General features: G+C 41.2%; 1 protein-coding gene across 2 annotated transcripts in view; it reads left to right on the top strand.

The window, feature by feature from the left end:
* CERKL (ceramide kinase like) overlaps window positions 1-21,259 on the top strand; it is a 109,965-nt gene that overhangs the window by 58,340 nt on the left and 30,366 nt on the right. The window contains exon 3 of one of the 2 annotated variants that reach the window (XM_041722931.1): window positions 20,562-20,693. The exons of the other annotated variant lie outside the window; for it this stretch is intronic. Within the exon in view, the coding sequence (XP_041578865.1) occupies window positions 20,562-20,693 (132 nt within the window). The remainder of the gene's footprint in view (window positions 1-20,561; window positions 20,694-21,259) is intronic. 2 annotated transcript variants of the gene reach the window in all.

Below are 21,259 nucleotides of genomic sequence, written 5' to 3'. Positions count from 1 at the left end.
TTCAAGATTGCTTTGGCAATTTGGGACTTACTGTGGTTCCATATAAATTATAGTATTTTAGTTCTGTGAAAAATGCTGTTGGTATTTTGATAGGGATTGCATTGAATCTGTAGATGGCTTTGGGTAGTATGGACAGGTTAACAATATTCTTCAAATTTATGAGCATGTGTTATCTTCAGTTTGTGTTATCTTCAGTTTGTTTCAACACTGTTCTATTATTTTCAGAATACAGGTCTTTTACTTCCTTGGTTAAGTTTATTTCTTAATCTTAATCTTTTTGGTACAATTATAAATGGAATTGTTTTCTTAATTTCTCTTTCTGCTACTTTGTTATAGTGTATAGAAATGCAGTTGATTGCTGGGTATTAATTTTGTATCTTGCAACTTTATTGAATTCATTTATTCTAATACTTTTCAGAAGTCTTTGGAATTATCTTGGAATAGTATCTTGTCATGTAAAAATATTGACAATTTAACTTCTTATTAATATGGTTTTTTAAATTTCTTGTCTAATTGCTGTGGCTAGGATTTGAGTACCATGTTGAATAAAAGTGGCAAGAGCAGACATCCTTGTCTTGTTCCTGATCTTAGAGGAGATGCTCTATTTTTACCACTAGATATGATATTTGTTATGGGTTTTTCACTCACAGCCTTTTATGTTGAGATATATTCTGTATAGACTCACTGTGTTGGCAGGTTTTCTTTCTTCTTTTTTTTTGAACAGATGTTGAATTTTGTCAGATGCATTTTCTGCATCTATTAAAATAACCATTTGGTTTTTTAAAGATTTTATTTATTTATTCATGAGAGTCACAGGGAGAGAGAGGGGCAGAGACACAGGCAGAGGGAGAAGCAGGCTCCATGCAGGGAACCCGACATGGAACTCGATCCGGGCCTCCAGGGTCATGCCCCTGGGCCAAAGGCAGGCACTCAACCTCTGAGCCACCCAGGCATCCCTAACCATTTGACTTTTATCCTTTGTTTTGTTAATATGGTGTATCATGTTGATTGATTTACAAATACTATACTATCCTTGCATCCCTGGAATAAATCCCAACTTGCTCATGGTGAACGATCCTTTTTTAATCTATTGTTAAATGGAGTTTTCTGATATTTTGTTGCGGATTTTTCATCTATGTTCATCAGGGATGTTGGCGTGTAGTTTTTCTTTCTTTTTTTTTTTTTTTTTGTCATGTCTACCTGGTTTTGGTATCAGGGTAATGCTGACCTCATAGAAAGTATTTGGAAGCTTTCATTTCCCCCTCTTTTTCTTCTTTTTTGGGATAGTTTGAGGATAGGTATAATTTTTTAAACGTTTGGTAGAATTCACCTGTGGATTCATGTTGTCCTGGACTTTGATTTGTCAGTAGTTTTTTTATTACCAATTCAATTTTATTTCTAGTAATTGATCTGTTCAGATTTTCACCTTGGTTGATCCAGGACCTTGATTCCCTCCCCCCCCTTTTTTTCCCCTTTTCTTTGGTCTATTTCTGCTCTGATCTTTATTTCCTCCCTTCTACTAACCTTGGACTTTGTTCTTTCTCTAGTTTCTTTAAGTATAAAGCTATTTATTTGATATTTTCCTTGTTTCTTGAGGCATGTCTGTATCACTATATATTTTCCACTTAGAACTGCTTTCTCTGTATCCCAAAGATTTTGGACCACTGTTATCATTTTCATTTGTCTCCATGTATTTTTTTTATTCCTTTTTTTGACCCATTGGTTTAGTCAAATATCATTTAGCCTTCATGCATTTGTGTGTGGGTTTTTTTTCTTGTGATTGATTTTTAGTTTCATAATCTTGTGGCTGCAAATATGCATTATAGGATTTCAGCCTTCTTAAATTTATTGAGAATTGTTTTATGATCCAACATGTGATATATCCTGAAAATGTGGCATGTGCACTTGAAAAGAAAGTGTATTTGGCTGTTTTTGGATGGAATATTCTACACATATATCTGTTAGGTCCACCAGGTCTAATGTGTCATTCAAAGCCACTGTTTCTTTACTGATTTTCTGTATGGAAGATCCATCCAATGATGTAAATGGGATATTAAAGTCCCCTAGTATTATTGTATTCCCATCAACTTCTCCCTTTGTTAATATTTGCTTTATGTATTTTAAAAAATATTTTATTTATTTATTTGAGAGACTGAGTAAGTGAGCAAGAGAGAGAGAGAGAGAGAGAGAGAGAGTAAGAGTACATGAGCAGAGGGAGAGGGAGAAGCAGGCTTCCCTACTGAGCAGGGAGCCTGATGTGGGACTCAGTCCCTGGACCCTGGGATCTTGACCTGAGCTGAAGGCAGGTGCTTAACTGACTGAGCTACCCAGACGCCCCTACTTTATGTATTTAGGTGTTCTCAATGTTGACTGATTAAATAGTTACAATTGTTATATCCTCTTGTTAAATTGATCCCTTCATCATTTTGTAATTCCCTATTCCCTTGTCTTTTTACAGTCTTGATTTTTAAAGGACAGTGTATTTTGAGCACATTCCAAAAAAACTTCATTTTTACTCCTCCCTACATTTTACATATATGTTGTCATATTTTACATTTTTTATTCATAATTTTCTCAGTCTAATTATGGCCTCTTCTTTCCTACTTAAGTCCCTTTAACGTTTCTTGTAAGTCCAGTTTAGTGATGGCCTTCACTTTTTTTTTTGTTTGGGAAGCTCTTTATCCCTCCTTCAATTTTGAATAATAATTTTGCTGGGTAAAGTATTGTTGGTTGTAGGGTTTTTTCCTTTTAGCACTTTGAATAAATTGTACCACTTGAAAGTTTTTCCTGTAAAAATCAGCTGAAAGCCATATGGGATTTTCCTTGTAACTTTTTGCTTGTCTTTTGCTATTTTAAAGATTCTTTATTTTTCCATAGTGGCTGCACCAGTTTGCATTCCCACCAACAGTGCATGAGAGTTCCTTTTTCTCCACTTTTTGGCCATAATTTACTCCTTCTTATTTTTAACCTTTGACATTTTAATTATTATGTGCTGTGGTATGGATCTCGTTGGGTTCATCTTATTTGGAATTTTCTTTGCTTCCTGAACCTGGACGTCTGTATCCTTCCCAAGGTTAGGGAAGTTTTTCAGCTACCATTTATTCAAATAAGTTTTCAGCTCCTTTTTCTCTCTTCCTTTTCTGGGGTTTCTATAATGCAAGTGTTTGCTTGATGTTGTCCAAGAGATCCCCACACTTATCCTCATTTTTTAAAATTCTTTTTTATTTTTGCTGTTCAACTTGGGTGCTTTCATTACCCTATCTTCCAGATTGCTGATCCATTCTTCTGCATCTACTAATCTACTGTTGATTCCCTCTAGTGATTTTTTATTTCAGTTACTCTTCTGGTCTGATCATTTTTAATTTTTTTCTTTGTTGAAATTCTCATTGAATTCTTCCATTCTTCTCTCTAGTCCAATGAGCATCTATATTTATGATCATTACTTCAAACTCTTCATCAGGCACATTGCTTATCTGTTTCATTTAGTTCTTTCTCTGAGGTTTTGTCTTATTCTTTCATTTGGAGCATATTCTTCCATCTCCCCCTTCTGCTTGACTTTGTTTCTTTCTATGAATTAGAAACTTCTAAACTTGAAGGGATGGAGTCTGTATGGTCATCCGCTATGTAGGCAGTGTGTGCCTGGTGACTTTTGCTGGCTGGCGGTAGCTGTAGCTAGTGTGGGCTAAGGGTTATGGGACATTCTGTGCTGGGACTACCTGGTGGGATGGCCAGAGCTGAAGTGGATATAGGCTGAGGTGGTCCTGAGGCTCTCTGTCTATAGGTCACCTTGGCAGGACAGCTAAAGGTGAAGTGTGTGGAAGCTGGGTGGGGGCGTGTCCCAAGACTCTTGCAGTTGGCGGTCTGGCAGGACAACTAAAGCTGAGGTGTACGCATGCCATGGGGAAGGGTACCAGGGCTCTACACAGAGGGCACCCTACCAGGTCAGCTGAAGCCGTAGTGGGCAGAAGCTGGTGTGGTCACTGGTCTCTCCACACACGGGGTGCCCTGGAAAGATGGCTGAAGTGGAAGTGGGTACCAGCTGGGGGTCCCAGGGCTCTATGTGCAGAGGGTACCTTGCCTAGACAGCTGAAGCTGAAGTAGGTATAAGGGTGTTTTGAGAGGCTGTTATGCATAGTGCACCCTGGTGGGGTGACTGGAGCCAAGGTTTGAGGCATGGGACAGGGGGGTCCCCAGCACTCAAGGGGCACTCTGGCAGGACAGTGGTAGCTAAAGACGACATGGACTTGTGTGATTATGGGGCTTTCCACAGCAAGGGTGCCCTGGCAGGACAGCTGAAACTAAAGTGGGTGAAAGCTAGGGTGACCTGGGGGTGTCTGCACAGGAGGTGCCCTGGCAGGGCAACTGGAATGAGGTGGGCACAAGCTGGAGTTTCCCAAGGTGCTCTGTGCAGGGACACTCTGGCTGGGCTGCTAGAATTGAAGCTGGTGTCAGCTAGGACGTCTTGGAGCACCCTGTGCCAGGAGATACCCCAGCAGGCTGTCTGAAGCCAGAGTGGTATGGGCCTGGAGTGTTCCGGGTGCTTTGTATCTATGTCACCTCTGTGTGTTGGTTGGAGCTAGAGTGAGCACTGACTAGGGGTGTCCCAGTGTGTAGCACCCTGGAGCTGCCTTGGTGGGATGGCTGGGGCTGGCAGGGGCTAGGAGCCCAGGGCTCGCTTAGGTGGTAAGCTGGCTAGAGTGCTCAGACCCTGTTCCCATCCACATTGCCAAGGTAACACATGGTGCTCACTGGCTCCTTCAGCCCAGAAAGTTCCAGGACTCCTCATCATATGGCACGGTTCTAGGGATAGTTTCTTTATATTCAAGTTGCTCTTTTGAACAGTGGCTTTTTTTTTTTGTCTGTGCCCCAGGGCACCTGGGGGTGGTGTGGGCTAGGGGCCCAGGGCCTGCTGAGGCAGCTCACCAGCTAGGGTGTCAGGACCCTGCTCCTGTCGGTGCTATCAAGGCGGCAGCGGAGTGTAAGCCACGGTGCTCACCAACGCCTCCAACCTAGAGTGAGTTTCCACAGCTCTCTTGCCATTTGGCTGAATCTTTTATATGCCAGTTGTTTTTTTTTTTTTTTAAGCCGTAGCTTTTTTTTTTTTTTTTTTTTTCCCTTCCTTTCTGTGCTCCAGAGAAGAGGAATCTGCTCTCAGTCCTATTCCTTCCCCCTATAGATCATGTCAGGGGTGGGAGTTATTTTCGTTACTGTTTCATCGTCTCTCCTATCATTCTCCTGTTGCGCAGAAGCTGTTCGGATAGCCCTTCGTTCTTCTTCAGGGGAGGAATTGATCTACAAACAGGTGAAGATTTGGGGTGTCCATGGAGGCAGTGAGTTCGGGGTGTTCTCCATCTCCATCTCGGACTAGACCTCTGGATTTTTTTTTTTATTTTGATTTTTAACTGGGGAAAGTGACACAGTGAAATAGGTCTACTCTACAGCATCTTTCAAAGTGAATAATAGCTCGTTTTATGAGGATAATAATGATCTGGTAAAAATAAATGGGTGATATGATTGGTTGAAATTTCTTTTCCTCTTTCTTTGCTTTTTCTGTTCACTCTTGTTCTGTCTCTAGTCTTGACTACTTCGTTATTAAAATACTGAAGTATTGAGGTGCCTATTTCTGCCCGTAGGTGATTGTTCCTACTAATTGCAGCTGAGCTTGTCTCAGCTGTTGGAAATAGAGATACTCACATTGGCAGCCTGCGTGTGAGTTGAGAAGTTACTGGGTTTCTATAAGTAGACAATAGCATTGGAATTATTTTCATGTGTGTGTGTAAAGATGCGCATCAATAAACTTGTGCTAATAGTGAGGTGAAATTAATGAATTTTAATAGAAATCTCCTAATATAAAATATCTATTTCTGCACTCTGCTAGGAAGTTGTCCTATCTTGTGTGTGAAAGGCTTTACCGTCACTGTTACATATTAACTGGGCACAGTTTAATATTAATAGCTCCTGAGAATTGTGGTTAATTGAGGCCTTTATTTCCTGTGTTTGGGTTTTATTTTTGCAACAATTTGGTTGCTTTTTTTTGTATGAAATGGTTGTGAGTATACCCAATACTATAACAAGGTTCTGGGCTCTTAACTTTGATGAACACCATGCCATTTCCATCATGCTGCACTCAAAACAGCACAGATGTGAGTCTGGGAGTGGCGTCCCCGCTGCTCTCATGAGCCTTTGTTTGGAGAACACCCTGATTAACCCCCACCCTTCATGGTTCATTGACTCACTGATAGATCAAGTTTAAACTAGTACATATTAGCACATTTGTTACTAACAGAGGAACAGTTGGCCATTCTGTTTTACATTGCTGCTTCATTGCAAACTGGCGCTAAAAAGGTCTATACTCTAGAGTATGAATTGAGAGGTTACAGGAGGATCGCAAACCAAGTCAGTTGCATATTAATATTAAATCACACCTATATTTTAATCTTGGGTTATTTATTTGGGGGATGCTTATTCTATTGTGAAATTATGAATAAATGACTTATCACAATGAGATTTTTTTTCCCCAAGGAGTTCAGAGGGTTTATGTATTTGAATATAGCTTTCATATTAAACAGTTTGTCATAATTGAGAGAAGAGTAAGGTCATAACTGCCTGATGCTTTGTGTTGCATTCTTAAAATGTTTTCCAGAGTTCTTTGTAGCTAGTGATTTTATGTAAATCTTTACAATGTACTACAGATTCGTGTTTTATCAAGAGGGCTAGAATGCACATGTCTTATTTTGTCATGGAAAAAAATTAAACTCTCCTTTTTATTTAACTGTTTTTTCAATAAGATAATTAAATTTCTTCAACTTTGAAGAACTTCTTCCTGTTTTGCACCTTCCTAACATAGTTTTCAAAGTCTTCAAATGCTTTTTATTATTGTTATGGTTATTTTTATGGAAGAGACTTTTATCATTTCTCAATCTGAACTGGTGAATTTTGTCTTGGCTTCATCATCACTCACTGGTGCCATCCCTTTGACCAGTTACTTCTCTGCATTTTTCTTTCTCTTGTGAGATGATGAAGCACGAGTACCCTGATGGCAAGAATGGCACTCTGAGTCCAAGCCTCGGATAAGACAGTTGAGGCTGCTTTTCAAAACTAACTAGTGCCACGTCTAGTTTTAGAAAACAGTTGCAAGTAATGGGAAAGGGAGCCGTATGGATATATGAGGGGAAAAGGGTCCAAACAGAACAGTATGTGTAAAGGGTTGAGCAATAAAGTCAGATGCAGAGAGTTGGCAGGGAGTGAAGTGGTGGGAAATGAGGTCACAGAGGCAGCTGGGTTCTTGCAAGTTTTGCATGGTTTTTTGCTTTGGAATAAATGGGGGGCCATTTGGGAGTTTTAAGCAAAGGAGTGACATGATAAACTTTTTTTGATTATAAACTTTTATTTTTATTTTTAAAAAATTTTTAAATTTATTTATGATAGTCACACACACACACACAGAGAGAGAGAGGCAGAGACATAGGCAGAGGGAGAAGCAGGCTCCATGCACCGGGAGCCCGACGTGGCATTCGATCCCGGGTCTCCAGGATCGCGCCCTGGGCCAATGGCAGGCGCCTAACCACTGCACCACCCAGGGATCCCCAATGATAAACTTTTAAAGTGAATATTCTGGCTCTTAAGTAGATAGCACATTCAGAGTGGGGGGAAAGGACAGAGACAGCAAACCAGTTAAGTGGAAATTGTTATAATCCAGGCAAAAGGTAGTGACTTAAATAGGGAGCAGGACAGGTAGTGGGCAGCGATTAGACTTTGGATTTGTTTTTGGAGATAGAGCTGTCTGGATTTATTGACTTAGTGGATATGGGAGGTATTAAGAGAGAAAAAGTCAATGATTCCAGCAAGATTTTCTTATCCTATTAGAGAAAATGTCAAATAATGTAGAACATATAAAAACATAGTGGACGCCTATTTTACCATCACGCAGCTTCTATAATTCTTAACATTTTTTCCATATGTTTTAACATTTTATTCTGTCTGTTTTAAACTGTATACATCATGACATTTCTCCTAGAAAGCTTCAGTACACGACTCTACAAAAAGATATTTTACAAATAACCAAGTATCATTATCCTATCAAATGAGTGAGCATAGTTGTTTATTATCATTGAATACCTGGTCCATACTGAACTTTTCCCCATGTTTTATTTCTTTCTTTTTTAAATATTTTATTTATTCATGAGAGACAGAGAGAGAGAGAGAGAGAGAGAGAGAGGCAGAGGGAGAAGCAGGCTCCCTGCAGGGAGCCCGATGTGGGACTCGATCCCGGGATTCCAGGATCACGTCCTGGGCTTAAGGCTGTGCTAAACCACTGAGACACCCGGGCTGCCCTTCCCCATTTTTCCCATTTTTGTTTTCTTTCTTTTCTTTTCTTTTCTTTTCTTTTCTTTTCTTTTCTTTTCTTTTCTTTTCTTTTCTTTCTTTCTTCTTTCTTTTCCTTTTTTTTTTTAGATTTATTTATTTATTCATGATAGACACACACAGAGAGAGGCAGAGACACAGGCAGAGGGAGAAGCAGGCTGCATGCAGGGAGCCTGATGTGGGACTCGATCCCGGGACTCCAGGATTGAGCACTGGGCCAAAGGCAAGTGCTAAACTGCTGAGCCACCCAGGGATCCCCTTCCCCATGTTTTCTAAAGTGACTTTTATAGCTGATTTGTACCAACTAGTGTCCAATCAAGGATCACTCGCCAAATTAAGTATATTTAAACTAGAACACTGAACACTAGAACACTCCTCATTTAAAAAGTTCTGACATTGATTTATGGAAGAGATGAGGTTATCCTGTAGATATTTTAGTGTGCATAAGGAACACTGAGAAAGCCTATTTAAATATAGATTCCTGGGATCCCTGGGTGGCGCAGCGGTTTGGCGCCTGCCTTTGGCCCAGGGCGCGATCCTGGAGACTCGGGATCGAATCCCACGTCAGGCTCCCGGTGCATGGAGCCTGCTTCTCCCTCTGCCTGTGTCTCTGCCTCTCTCTCTCTCTCTGTGACTATCATAAATAAATAAAAATTAAAAAAAAATAAATATAGATTCCTGGTCCCCATTCCCAGAAATTCTGATTCAGTGGGTCTGGTGTGGGCCTTTCTACTGAAGTTCCGAGTGCTGCTAGGTTGTCGTTCTGAAGACCACTTTGAGCAGTACTGTTGCACCGCTGTCTGATTGCTTCTTGGTGGTATCGTTTAACTTGTTCTTTTATTCCCTTTATTACCCATAAACTACATTTCTAATCTAAAGGCTTAATTAGGTTCATATTGAGCAAGAATACTTCATAAGTGGTACTGAGTACTTCATATCGCATTATCTCAGGTGGCATGTAATGTCTGGCTATCCCGTGATTAGGGTGGATAAGATAGATTCCCCAAGGCTAAGATTGATCTCTATGTCAAAGAGGTGACAGCTTGATATCTTCATTATAACTTTTTTTTTTTTTTAAGTGAGAGCAAAAGAGAGCAAGGGGAGGGCATGAGAGCAGGGAATGGAGGGTTAGAGGCAGAGGGAGAGAGAGAGAATTGTAAGCAGGCCCCATGCTCGGTGCAGAGCCTGATGCAGAGTTCAGTGTCACGACCCTGAGATCATGACCTGAGCTGAATCCAACAGTTGGACACTTAACCGACTGAATCACCCAAGTGCCCCTCCATTGTAATATTTCTATTTGAAACTAGTATATAATTGTTGACTGGTATTCAGGGGCCAGGGAGAGCATTTAATTCTCAATAAATACTTAATGGCTTTAACATCTATTATCTAAGTAAGGGAGATCATGGAGATTTTTGTATTTAATCATTCTCTCTAAATTAGTGCTATTATTTTATAAAAAAGGATGTTTTTTTTTTTCTCTTGGTACTATTCGTTACCCATAAACATAGTACTTATTAAAGAGGCAGGACAAATGTATAATTAGTTTTTTTTAATCTTTTTTTCTTTAAAGATTTTATTTATTCATGAGAGACACACAGAGAGAGGCAGAGACACAGGCAGAGGGAGAAGCAGGCTCCATGCAGGGAGCCTGACGTGGGACTCGATCCCGGATCTCCAGGATCAGGCCCTGGGTGGAAAGCAGTACTAAACCACTGAGCCACCTGGGCTGCCCTAATTAGTTATTTTTAATTACCAATTTACTCTGAAAATTTTCTAACTGGAGCAGATGGAAAAAAGGAAGTTCTTATTTAGTGAAATAGGAAAGACTATGGGTAGATAGACCCCATTTGGTAGGGGAATTCAATTTCAAATTTGAAGATGTTAACTTTGAGATGTCTATTAGACATCTGTATTAATTAGAGTTCAGCTGTATAAAATATAACATACTCTTTTAAATAAAAGGCTGTAATGTGCAGGTAATATGATGAAAGGACTAGAGGAGAAGGGTCTATTAAATCAGATATACTGGTCGCCTACAACTGTGGCTGCGTTCCTTCCTTCCTTCCTTCCTTCCTTCCTTCCTTCCTTCCTTCCCTCCCTCCCTCCTTCTTTCCTTCCCTCCCTCCCTCCCTCCCTCCTTCCTTCCTTCCCTCCCTCCCTCCCTCCCTCCCCCTTCATATGTAGCATCATGAGACAATTTCTATGGCCAGTAAACTAAGGGAAGTAAATGGATTCTTCATGTTACGATGGAAATGTGCTACTGACACATTACAGACCCATTCAAGTGTTACTGAAAGATAAGTAAGGGAAATCCTTGTGGTGGACAGAATTTCAGACAATTGATACTAATGATTAAGGAGTGAAGTCTAGAGAGATATAGGTGCATATTAAGCCTGGACCGTGGTTAAGAGCCTGGTAAGAGCCTGCCAAATAGGAACTTGGAAAAAAAAATTAGAAGGTTGATGACAAGGACAGATGAGATATAAGGATATAGTTGGTCTTCATAGAATAAGAACAGAATATGAGATTTGTGTTTTTTATAAATGCTCACCAAAGAGCATTTATTTCAAGAAGATCTAATTTGGTAGGTGAGGTACTCTATTCTACAGGTGTCAGTCAGCATCTTTAAAAAGCAACCCTGGGGCGGGGGCAGGCTTAGTTGGTTACGTGTCTGCCTTCAACTCAGGTCATGATCTCAGGGTCCTGGGAGGGATCAAGCCCTGCATCAGGCTCCCTGCTCAGTGGGGAGTCTGCTTCCTCCTCTCCCTCTGCCCCCCACTCATGCTCATGCTTTCTCTCTCTCAAATAAATAAAATCCTTTAAAAAAATAATAAAAGCAACCCTAGGGCTTGCACAATGAGCACAAAGTGGTCTTCATGCAGAGATGGGGGAAATACATGGATTTATTTATTTATTTATTTATTTATTTATTTATTTATTAAAGATTTTATTTATCCATTCATGAGAGACACAGAGACAGAGGGAGAGGCAGAGACACAGGCAGAGGGAGAAGCAGGCTCCATGCAGGGAGCCTTTTGCGGGACTCGATCCTGCGTCTCCAGGATCAGGCCCTGGGCTGAAGGCGGCGCTAAACCACTGGGCCACCAGGGCTGCCCAAATACATGGTTTTAACAATAAGAACTTCTGCTCCCCGAGACTGATGTGACTCGTATTATTGCTGAATACTCTGCCTGCAAACAGGCCTTGAGCCTGGGTATGGCTCTGTATCTTAGAGTGACTGGTCAACCACTTGGTGGCAGGTTGATCACATTGGAGTCCGTCTATTGTGGAAAGTTAGTAGTTAGGCCTCATTGCTCTGAATGTTTGTGTTAGATATGGATTTGAATTTCCTGTCCACCATGTTTCTGACAGCACTACCATCTGTAACCTTCCTAAATACCTTGTTCAGTGAATTGACATTCTGTACTGCTTTTGATCAAGAGACTCATTTATATCAAAAGAAGTGAAGCAGTTGGCTGACAGGTAATGAGGTTTGCTAGTCTTACCGTGTTTCCCGTTGTATTACATTGTATTCCACCCAGGAGACAAAATTTTATGAAATTCAAGTAGTTTTTAGTTCTATAAACAGAATACATGGGTCTATGAACCAAGTAGTGAAGATATAAATGTTATCTCTTAGCATCACCTCCAATGACCCACTCATAAAATTTTTGTTTCCTGCCCCTATAATTCTGAACTCAGCTGATTTAGAAATATTATATGAGAGAAGGATACTTTCACATGAGAATATGACAGTGGTTCAGTTGAATTGGACATTGAGAATTACCTGGCTACGTTATTGAACCATACGACTGAACCAACAAATGGGGAAAAAAAAATGAAGTTGCTCTGCTGGCAAAGGTGATTAGTTCTAATTATCAGTTGCTACTACTCCTCATAAGAGGACGGTGTCTAAATGCAGCAGGGAACCTGGACTGCCTCCTAGGAGAAGAATGAAGCAAATGAGTCCATTGTCTAGGAAAATAAAAATGGTCAAACTGACTCTAGAAGACATAGAAAGTCTAAACAAACTACCACCAAGGCAACAACTTTTTTGGTACTCCTAAAAAATAAAAAACAAAAACATTGATTCTGATTTTTTCACAGAAATCTCTACCATACCTTTAAGGAGCAGGAAACTTTGATACTCTTTAAGCCATTGGAGAGCATAGGAAAAAAAGGAAAACTCTCAGATTATATTTATAGAGCTTGTGTGAAATTGGTATCAACATCTGATGAAGCAAATCCAAAAAAGGAAAATTATAGATGGGTCTACTTGTGTATGAATGCCAAGCAACTCTTAATAATAAAAAAAAGATGGACATGATGTCAACATTATAAAAATATTATCTCATTTTAAAGCCTACATGGAGAAATTTGAGGTATTCTCATTAAATTCTAAATATGGCACCGACATATGAATTGGTCAGTAGACCTCAGGCTAAATGGTTTAGAAGAAATCCAAACACATTCAGAAATTTAATGTATCTAAAGGTGATATTTGAAATCTATAAGAGAAAGATTACCCAGTGAACGATGTTGGGACAGATGGACAGTCATCAAAAGAGTGAAGTCAAATTCCAATTTTATACCTCTATTAAAAGAAATTTTAGGTATGCTTAAATAAAAATATGAAATAGAGACCATAAAGCTATTAGAAAAATATAGTGGTTTTTTTGGTCACAAAAGGAAACTATTAAAAATAAAATCCAGAAACCTTAAAAAAAAAAAAAGGTAAATATATAGGTGCGTAAAATTAAAACTCTCAGAAAAAAATCAAAAAGATCTTAGAGAAAATGACATAAATTAAAATTAAAAGCAGATGACACAGAAAAGTATTTGTAATTCATAGTTATGTAGTTATAATAATATATATTATTGTAATTTATAATATATAATATAATTACAATAAAAAGATTAACTTTCATATTTCAATAGGTTACTAATAAGGTTTTTAATAGGCTATTTGAATAAGGCTTAGCCTTATTTAAAAGGTCGATTTTTTCTTTTCTTTTTTTTTTCTCTTTCCAAAAGTGTGGCGATTTTTATTAAGAATAATCTTGGTCCTAAAAATAACACCCTCAATTGTGTAACACTTTCCATTAAAAACCAGTTATACAAGGGGAGGTACAAAAAAAATAAATTATAGTTTTATAAGGAAAGAATTAATTCTACAAGCTGACAGTTCATAGAAAAATAAAAGTCTCTTAAACATTTCAGTGTCTTAGCCTTTCTCATAAAAGGAGAAATGTAAATTGAAATTAGCATGAGATACAATATTTCTTTTCTCACATTGTCAAAGATCAGAAAGTCTGAAAACATTTGTGTTTTTAAGGGTATAAGAAAACAGGTATTTTGTTTCTGGTGGAACGTAAATAGGTAGCAGTAATAATAAACAAATTAAATGCTGACTGTGTGCTGTGGCACTTTCCAAGCACTTGCATTTGCTGGCTTAATCATCACAATTACCTTTTGTAGGAAGTACTCTTATTATCCTCATATTACCAGATGAGGAAATTGAAAAACAGAGAAATTGGACAAATAACCCAAAGTCACACAGCTGGTAAGTGAAAGAGCCAAGACTTAAGATCAATTACTTTGACTCCAGCATCCACTTTTTAGGGGTCACAACCCTAAACTGTTTCAAAATCAAGTAATGGGGGAATAGGATAAACTCTCAAGGGTACATACCCCTTGATTCAATAATTCTAGAAGTTTGTCCTGCAGTGATATGCAAGTAGATGCAAAATGACATTCATTGCAGTTAAGACTGGAAACAACCTAAAATAGACATTTGCAGGGGACTGGTTACTTACATCGAAGTTCATCCATGCAAAATACTAGTCCACTTTGAATAAAGTAATAATCACACTCTACTTAAGTGATATGAAATCTTCTCCAAAAACAGTAAAAGGAAAAAAAAAAAAAAGCAAGATGCAGAATAATGGGTAGGGAAACTGCCTTCCATGTAAAAAGCTACAGAACATATACATGCATTTAAATATGCATAGAACATTTCTGGAAGAATTCTTAAAGTGATGCCAGTGGTTGTCCCCTAGGAGGGAAACTGGATATCAAGGAATGAGCCGAAGACAGAGATTTTGAATTTTGACCCACGACAATGTGTCAGTCTGTACAGAAGACGACGGAGCATGTGATTCTCAAATATAGAACGTTTGCCCTGAGATCACTTGGTGAAGAGCATAACCCAGTGCCTCCGGCCGACTTAGGTTTAGATTCCAGCGCTGGCTGGTCTACCCAGAGGGACAGGGGCTTTGGAACTCTCCAGCTCGGGGCAACGTTGCTCCACCCCCAGCTTTGGGACTGGCTGGAGGGCAGAGAAGTTCCTAGAGCCCTGTGTGATTGGGTCTTGGGCAGGCCCCACTCATAGGCCCCCCTTTCCAACCCCACCTGCTGTGAGCAGTGCTTCTTTCGGCCCATGTTACTGCCTAGGGCCCTTCATTGGCCCTAGGGCTGCCATTCCTCTAAGGCTCTCTCTGGTCGCCCTCTAGCTCGACACCATCCCCCTGTCCTTAACTCCAGACAGGATTTTATCCTTCCCTGTGGAATCAATGGTCCGCCATTAGCAAAGTCTATAGTTTCAACTACTTTCCCGGAGATTTTCTTGACCTCCTTGGTTCAATGGAGAGACCCAGCTCTCCAAGAAGTTTTGAGCTTCCCCCAAGGCTCCCAAGTGGTGGGTCTTTTCTCTGTCATGCATTTCAGACCATTGGTCCTGGAGGTGGGGTCACTGTCTTGATATCTTTCTTTCATCTCACTGCTCTTTTGAGACCATTTTCTCTCCTCTCTTAAAAAAAAATCCTCATTTTTAAAGCTCAGTCCCTAGACACCACTGGCTTAGTGCTGCTCATTGTGGTTCTGTGCAGACTATGGTTCATTCTTCATGCTCCGCGAAGATGTTAGTATCTGTCTCACTGTCATTCTCTACAACACTACTGCTGCCATAATTCTATGTGTTTCTGTAGATGTTCTTTTAGTTTTTAGCTTCTTCTCCTGTAAAAATCCTGATCCTGCACTTCATTCCCCTCCCATAGCCATACTTCTAGAGCAGTGGTTCTCAAAGTGTGATCTCTGGACCAACAGCAGCAGCATCACCTGGAAATTTGTTGTAAATGCATTTTCAGCCCCCCAAATTCCTGGGACTGGGATGCAGAAACGTGTGTTTCAAGAAGCCCTTCAGATGATTCTGATGCATATGCAGTTCATCAGGTTTTATTTTTATTATTTTAAAGATTATTTATTCATGAGAGACACAGAGGGAGAAGCAGGCTCCCTGCAGGGAGCCTGATGCGGGGCTCGATCCCAGCATCCCGGGATCACGACCCGAGCCAAAGGCAGACACTCAACTGCTGAGCCACCCAGGTAGCCACCTCGTCAGGTTTTTTATTATCCTTATTACCAATAACACAATCTCCCCTTTCAAGCCCCCAAGCATGGGGCTCTTGACTATTGGCTTCCGTCTATCTAACTTACTTGATCTACTCTCTCAAAACCTAAAAATTTTCACCCCCTCCAGATCACAACTAATCGATTACATGTACCACTTTTTCATTAGTTCTTAACCCTTCTTGTGTTTTCACTTACCCCGTATCCAGCCACAATTTGATCTCTTTGACTTATTCTCTTTCACATGACACATCTAAAGAGTAAACAAATCTTGTGAGCTCTCCCTTCAAAATATACCTGGAATCTAGCTTTTCTTCTACTCTCCACCTTACTCAATCCCACCTGGAATATCGCAGCTGTTCTTACTTCGTCTGTCCTTGTACTTCCAGCATCTGCCTTCCGCACGGCAGCTTGAGTGATCCATTTAGCATCCAGACTTATGTTGCTGTACTGCTCAGAAATCATCATGTTTCTCCTCTCACTCAGGACAAAAGCAGAGTCCTTGTAAATCCCTGTGAGTGATCTGATCTTCCCTGTCCAGGAAGTCACTTCTATCTTTGTCCTCCCTCTCTCCCACTCTGAGGTTTCATTTTATCCTTAGGACTTACCACCACATGAGGTACTCTGAATTCCCTTATTATTTCTGGCCCTTGCCGTTGAAATGGAAGCTTCATGAAGGTAGAAGTTTGCTTGTTCACTGACAGAGCCTTAGCTTCTAGAACCATGTCTGACAAATAGAGGCAGGCAGTCACCTGTGAATAAATGGAGGCCATTACTATCTATATGGCTGAAGGCGAACACTACCCTTTTTACTCATTCATCAAATATGGGATCATCTATTATATGCCCTGCTCTAAGGAGATAGAATGTGGAGGAAACCCTCAGAGTTTCAAGTTTCATATATGAGTATAAATAATAAATAGGTATAAAATGATAATAGTATAAGAATCAAGATTGGAAAATGTATGGACCTGTAAGAACAAATGATAAGGGAGCAAAGGCTTCGCTAAAGTCACAAAACCAAGGAGGCCATAAAAATCTTTCCCAAGGAAGTGATGACTAAGGTGAGATCAAAGCAAAGAGTAAAGGTTAATTGGACAAATGGTAACAAGAATAGGTGGGTCGACAGGGCTAAGCCGGTGCAATGGCCCTGTGGTAGAGGGAGTGTGGCACATTCAAGGGGCTGAATAAGGTAGAGAGAGGCTTGAGGAGGGAGCCTGAGGGAAGACAGGTTGGAGACTATTTTTTAATTTTTTTTATTTTGTTATTTTTTAAAAGATTTTATTTATTCATGATAGAGAGAGAGGAGAGACACAGGCAGAGGGAGAAGCAGGCTCCATACCGGGAGCCCAATGTAGGATTCGATCCCGGGACTCCAGGATCATGCCCTGGGCCAAGGGCAGGTGCTGAACCACTGAGCCACCTAGTGATCCCCAAGACTTTTTAATTTTATCTCCTTTTTCCACCTGATGATGAACATCCTTAAAAAAAAAATCTTGCTTTAGTCGATAGAAATCCCCCTTCTGATCTCTAAATAGCTATCAAGTTGCTACCTAATTTTCATATACTTAGAGTCTAGCTTCATAATCATCGTATTAAGAGCACCCAAAAGGAAAAAGATAAATGAGAAAATGAATACGTGCTCTGGTTAAAAAAAGATATGTATATATCGGCTTTGTTGGTTTATGTTTTAAAAGGCCTCAGTTTATTGGGATGTGTAAGGGATAGAACATTGGGATGAATTTATTGAATTTCTGTTGCTGCGGTTATAACGGAGGCCTAAGAATAAAGTGAATTTGCTAAAATCCTTTTAGGAGATCTTGAGTAGTTTTAGCTTCTTCCTAAGGGGATTGTGGCCCAAAGGCTGAATGGGACACAGTGCGTACCCTTTCACACGTGTTTATTTATGGGCTATGAGCCTTCAGCTACAGCGTGCTTGTCCCCACAGGCCCCAAATGACTGTTCCTTATTTCCCAAAACTTACATCACCTGACCATCATGAGGTAGGAAGAAGGGGAAGTAAAAGCCGGTTTTCATGATAACCTTTGAGGACTACCATTTGGCTCCTGGACACTGGCCATGCTGGGACTGCCTCTGCCCAAGCAATGAAGCAGGGTCTTTCCAGAAATACGCCGGGGAAGATCAACATAATCGGGATATTTTTGTTTGTTTGTTTGTTTGTTTGTTTTTAATTCTTAAAAAATTTCGAATTTATTTTTTATAGTTTGGATATTCGATTGGAGTCTGGGCCTCTAAAGTGTAGAACAAGTGTCTTGTCCTTGTTGTGTTTTCATGACAGTGGGCCCTAGATTGATCTGCTTCATCCTTCCTGGTTATAGGGCAGTCGTCCTGTCCTTTATGGCAGTTTTTTCCTGATCCAGACTCAAACATGGCACTAATTGTCCTCTCCTCAGCCTCCCTTGATGGAGAATAGGCCCTCAGCTTTCTTTCACAGTATTGACAGTTTTTTAAAAGAACTTTAGGGAGTTATTTTGAGAATGCCCCCTCAGCTGGGGTTTGTCTGTGTGATTGTCCTTTGAGCCACATGCCCTTTGGGCCGCGGTGCTGTGGAAGTGCTGTGTCCTCGGTGCTACGTGTCACGTACCACAAAGTATCACAAGGCCTGCGTGTCCATTCGAACATTAAGGGTGTGGTTAACTCTGATCACCTGACTAAGGCAGTGTCTGCTAGATTTCTCCATTGGAAATGTCCCTTTTTGCCCTTTGAAATGAGAATAATTAAGGGGGACAGAGTTAAAAATAAGTAAATAAAAATAAGTAAATATTTTGTTCCCTGTCACTGAGGGTGTTACCATCCATTGCTGATTCTTGCCTGACCCCATTATTAGCATAACGGGTGAAAATAGTGATTTTTCTAACTCTGTAATTTCCTCCATATTTATTAGTTGTCATTCTACTGTAAGACAGGTTTTCCTTCTCCCCCTTAGTGTAATATAGTCTTTACTCCATTTCAGATGGTCCCAGGTTTGGCAAGGTATTGGGTCTTTCATCAGTTCTTTCTATGTAAGTGATACAGAAAATAGTTAACAGAGGCACACCGAGGAGAGTGGGCCTGAGGCAGAGGGCTGAGTTCTGTTGGTGGAAGTTGTTGGGGAAAAAGTGGTCCTGAAATAAGCTTCAAAAGTGGGGCAGACCTTGGGGTGCCCGACGGGCTCCGTGCAGGGAGCATGCTGTCTCTGGATCTCAGGGTTGTGAGTTCAAGCCCCATGTCGGGCATGGGGCCTGCTGGACAGAAAAAAAAAAAGTGGCAGGATTTTCAGAAATGGTGGTAAGAGGTGGAGTGGATGGAAGAAACTAAGCGAGGGAAAGCCAGGCACGCCTGGCACCTGGCAGGTAACCCAGGGGTTCCAGAGCGTCACGGGGAAGCCCACAGGGAACAGAAAGTCGTCTGCACTTCTGGGCCTCAGCTGGTCTCGCTGAGGGTTGCCTTCCCTGCCCGGCTCCTGCTGCTGCTGTTGGGGGGCGGGGGGTGTAGTGTGAGGAAGGAGGGAATCCTGAGTCGTGCAAGCGCTGGAGCCCAGGGCCCCTTCTCGGGAAGGCCTTGCCCTGGTCCCTGGAGGGGGTTGCTCCTCGGGGCCCCCCTGCACCAGGGGCCCTGCCTGCCCCTTAACAGGGCCCTTTAGCCCTGGGCTGTCTGTGTGTCCCACGGGCCTCCCTCCCTCAAAGCCCCAAGCACGGGGTGGAGCTGGTGGCCGAGGGCATGCTGGGGGGCGCGGGCCTGCCTGGGGGGTGCAGGCAGGGGGGTCCCTGCCGATGGGGCATCGCGCCAGGTGTGGCGGGAGCTCTTTTGCTAAAAGCCCTTGCCAGCGAGCACTGGGTGTCACGCTCTGTGGGCAGAGCGCACTTCAACGAGCTATAAATACATGAATATTCCAATTAGAAAAAAAAGCAGATGCTGGTCACTGCTTTCTTAGCCCTGAAGCACGGCCCCTGAGGCCGCAGCTGGCCTCCAAGGAAGGGTCCTTGGCTCTTGGGCCCCCTGTGCCTCCCGCACCTTCCCAACAGAAAATATGCTTTGCACCTGCTCCGCCCGGGCTCTAGGGGAGCAGCACCTTGCAGCCCAGAAAGCCGCGGGATCAAATCTCAGCCCCAACTGGGAGGCCGAGGCTCGCTGCCCAGTTCCCGGTTCCCGGGGGAAGGGTCCTTTCTCCCTGCCCCCCTCCCCTTTCCAAGCTTGGACTTCAACCTACCCCTCATTTGGGCTCCCCGCGTGCCTCGCTCTGGGCGCTGGCCTTGACCCAGCCCTGCGTCCTCTGCTCCCCCCGGCTCAGCTGCAGGGCAGGCCTGGGGAGCCCCAAGGTCACGAGGGAGCCCGAGGTCACCGGGGAGCCCAATTCGAATAAGGAGCATGTTCATCTTAGGAGAGGAAGGAGACCTTTCTGTCCTGTGCAGCTTATTGCTTTTTCCCTCCAGAAATAAATGCTAATGGACCATTTGACATTCCGTGCGTGATTTGGTAAACAGACGCGAACATTGCCTAACAACATTCACAAAGTTGCTTTCATCCACACTTTTCTGCGTAAATGAAATGCTTCGTTATAACTCATGATTTAAGAGGAATGGACCTGCTCAACTGCTAGGAAAATGTAAATGCTTCAAAATAATGCCATGTTTGGGGAAAACCCGTAAAAGAATTTCAAATAAAAACAGCAAATACTATTTAAATAGATGTATGACATTCTAACCGGACTTAGTTGTATGGTTTTAAAGGAAAAAAAAAAACGCTGATGAAGATTGTATAACTTTGTCTTTATGTTTTCCTCTTAGGTTTTTCAAATAGACCAAAGTCATTAAAAGTAATTCTTAACCCCCAAAGCCACAAAAAAGAAGCTACCCAGATCTATCACGAGAAGGTTGAGCCACTGTTGAGGGTTGCAGGAATAAAGACTGATGTTACAAGTAAGTCATTCTCACAATATGATTTTGCCATGAAAAAAAAAATTCTACTTAAGGAAGCAAAACGACCTGTATGTGTTCTTAAGCCAAATCAAGGAAACCACCTGTAATATCTAAAGCTTTTTTTATGTGCTTCCATAACCTAGTACAGCTAACTCCAGTATTATCATTTATTTTGTTTTCTTTATTGTGTTATTTTTATTCGAATGTCAGTATTTTCTTTAGTCCTTTTATCAGACTTTAAAAATTATTAGGAGCCATTTCCAAGGGAGCTGAACACTTTTTGATATCTTCATCGAGATGTTGGCTATTTACACATTATTTCTGCAGTTTGGCAAGCAATTGATTTTTGCTCACTTTAAATGTTTGATGTCTTTCCATGGAATCCTTCATTAGGTGGTTTTTGTTCTGACTCTGACCCCTGCTGGTTAGGTCAAAACTAAGCACGTAACTGCTGGTTTAGATGAATTTAGAGAAGCCAGTAGCTTAAATTCATTGTCTAGATAAGGTGCTTAGGTTTGTGGGAGGAAAATAGAAATTTGCCGATGCTAAAGTTAATAGAAAGAAGA

The sequence above is a fragment of the Vulpes lagopus genome, chromosome 11 (genome assembly GCF_018345385.1).
Source record: "Vulpes lagopus strain Blue_001 chromosome 11, ASM1834538v1, whole genome shotgun sequence".
Taxonomy (NCBI): domain Eukaryota; kingdom Metazoa; phylum Chordata; class Mammalia; order Carnivora; family Canidae; genus Vulpes; species Vulpes lagopus.
The sequence above is the reverse complement of the archived record's forward strand: the minus strand, read 5'-3'. Positions and strand labels throughout refer to the sequence as shown.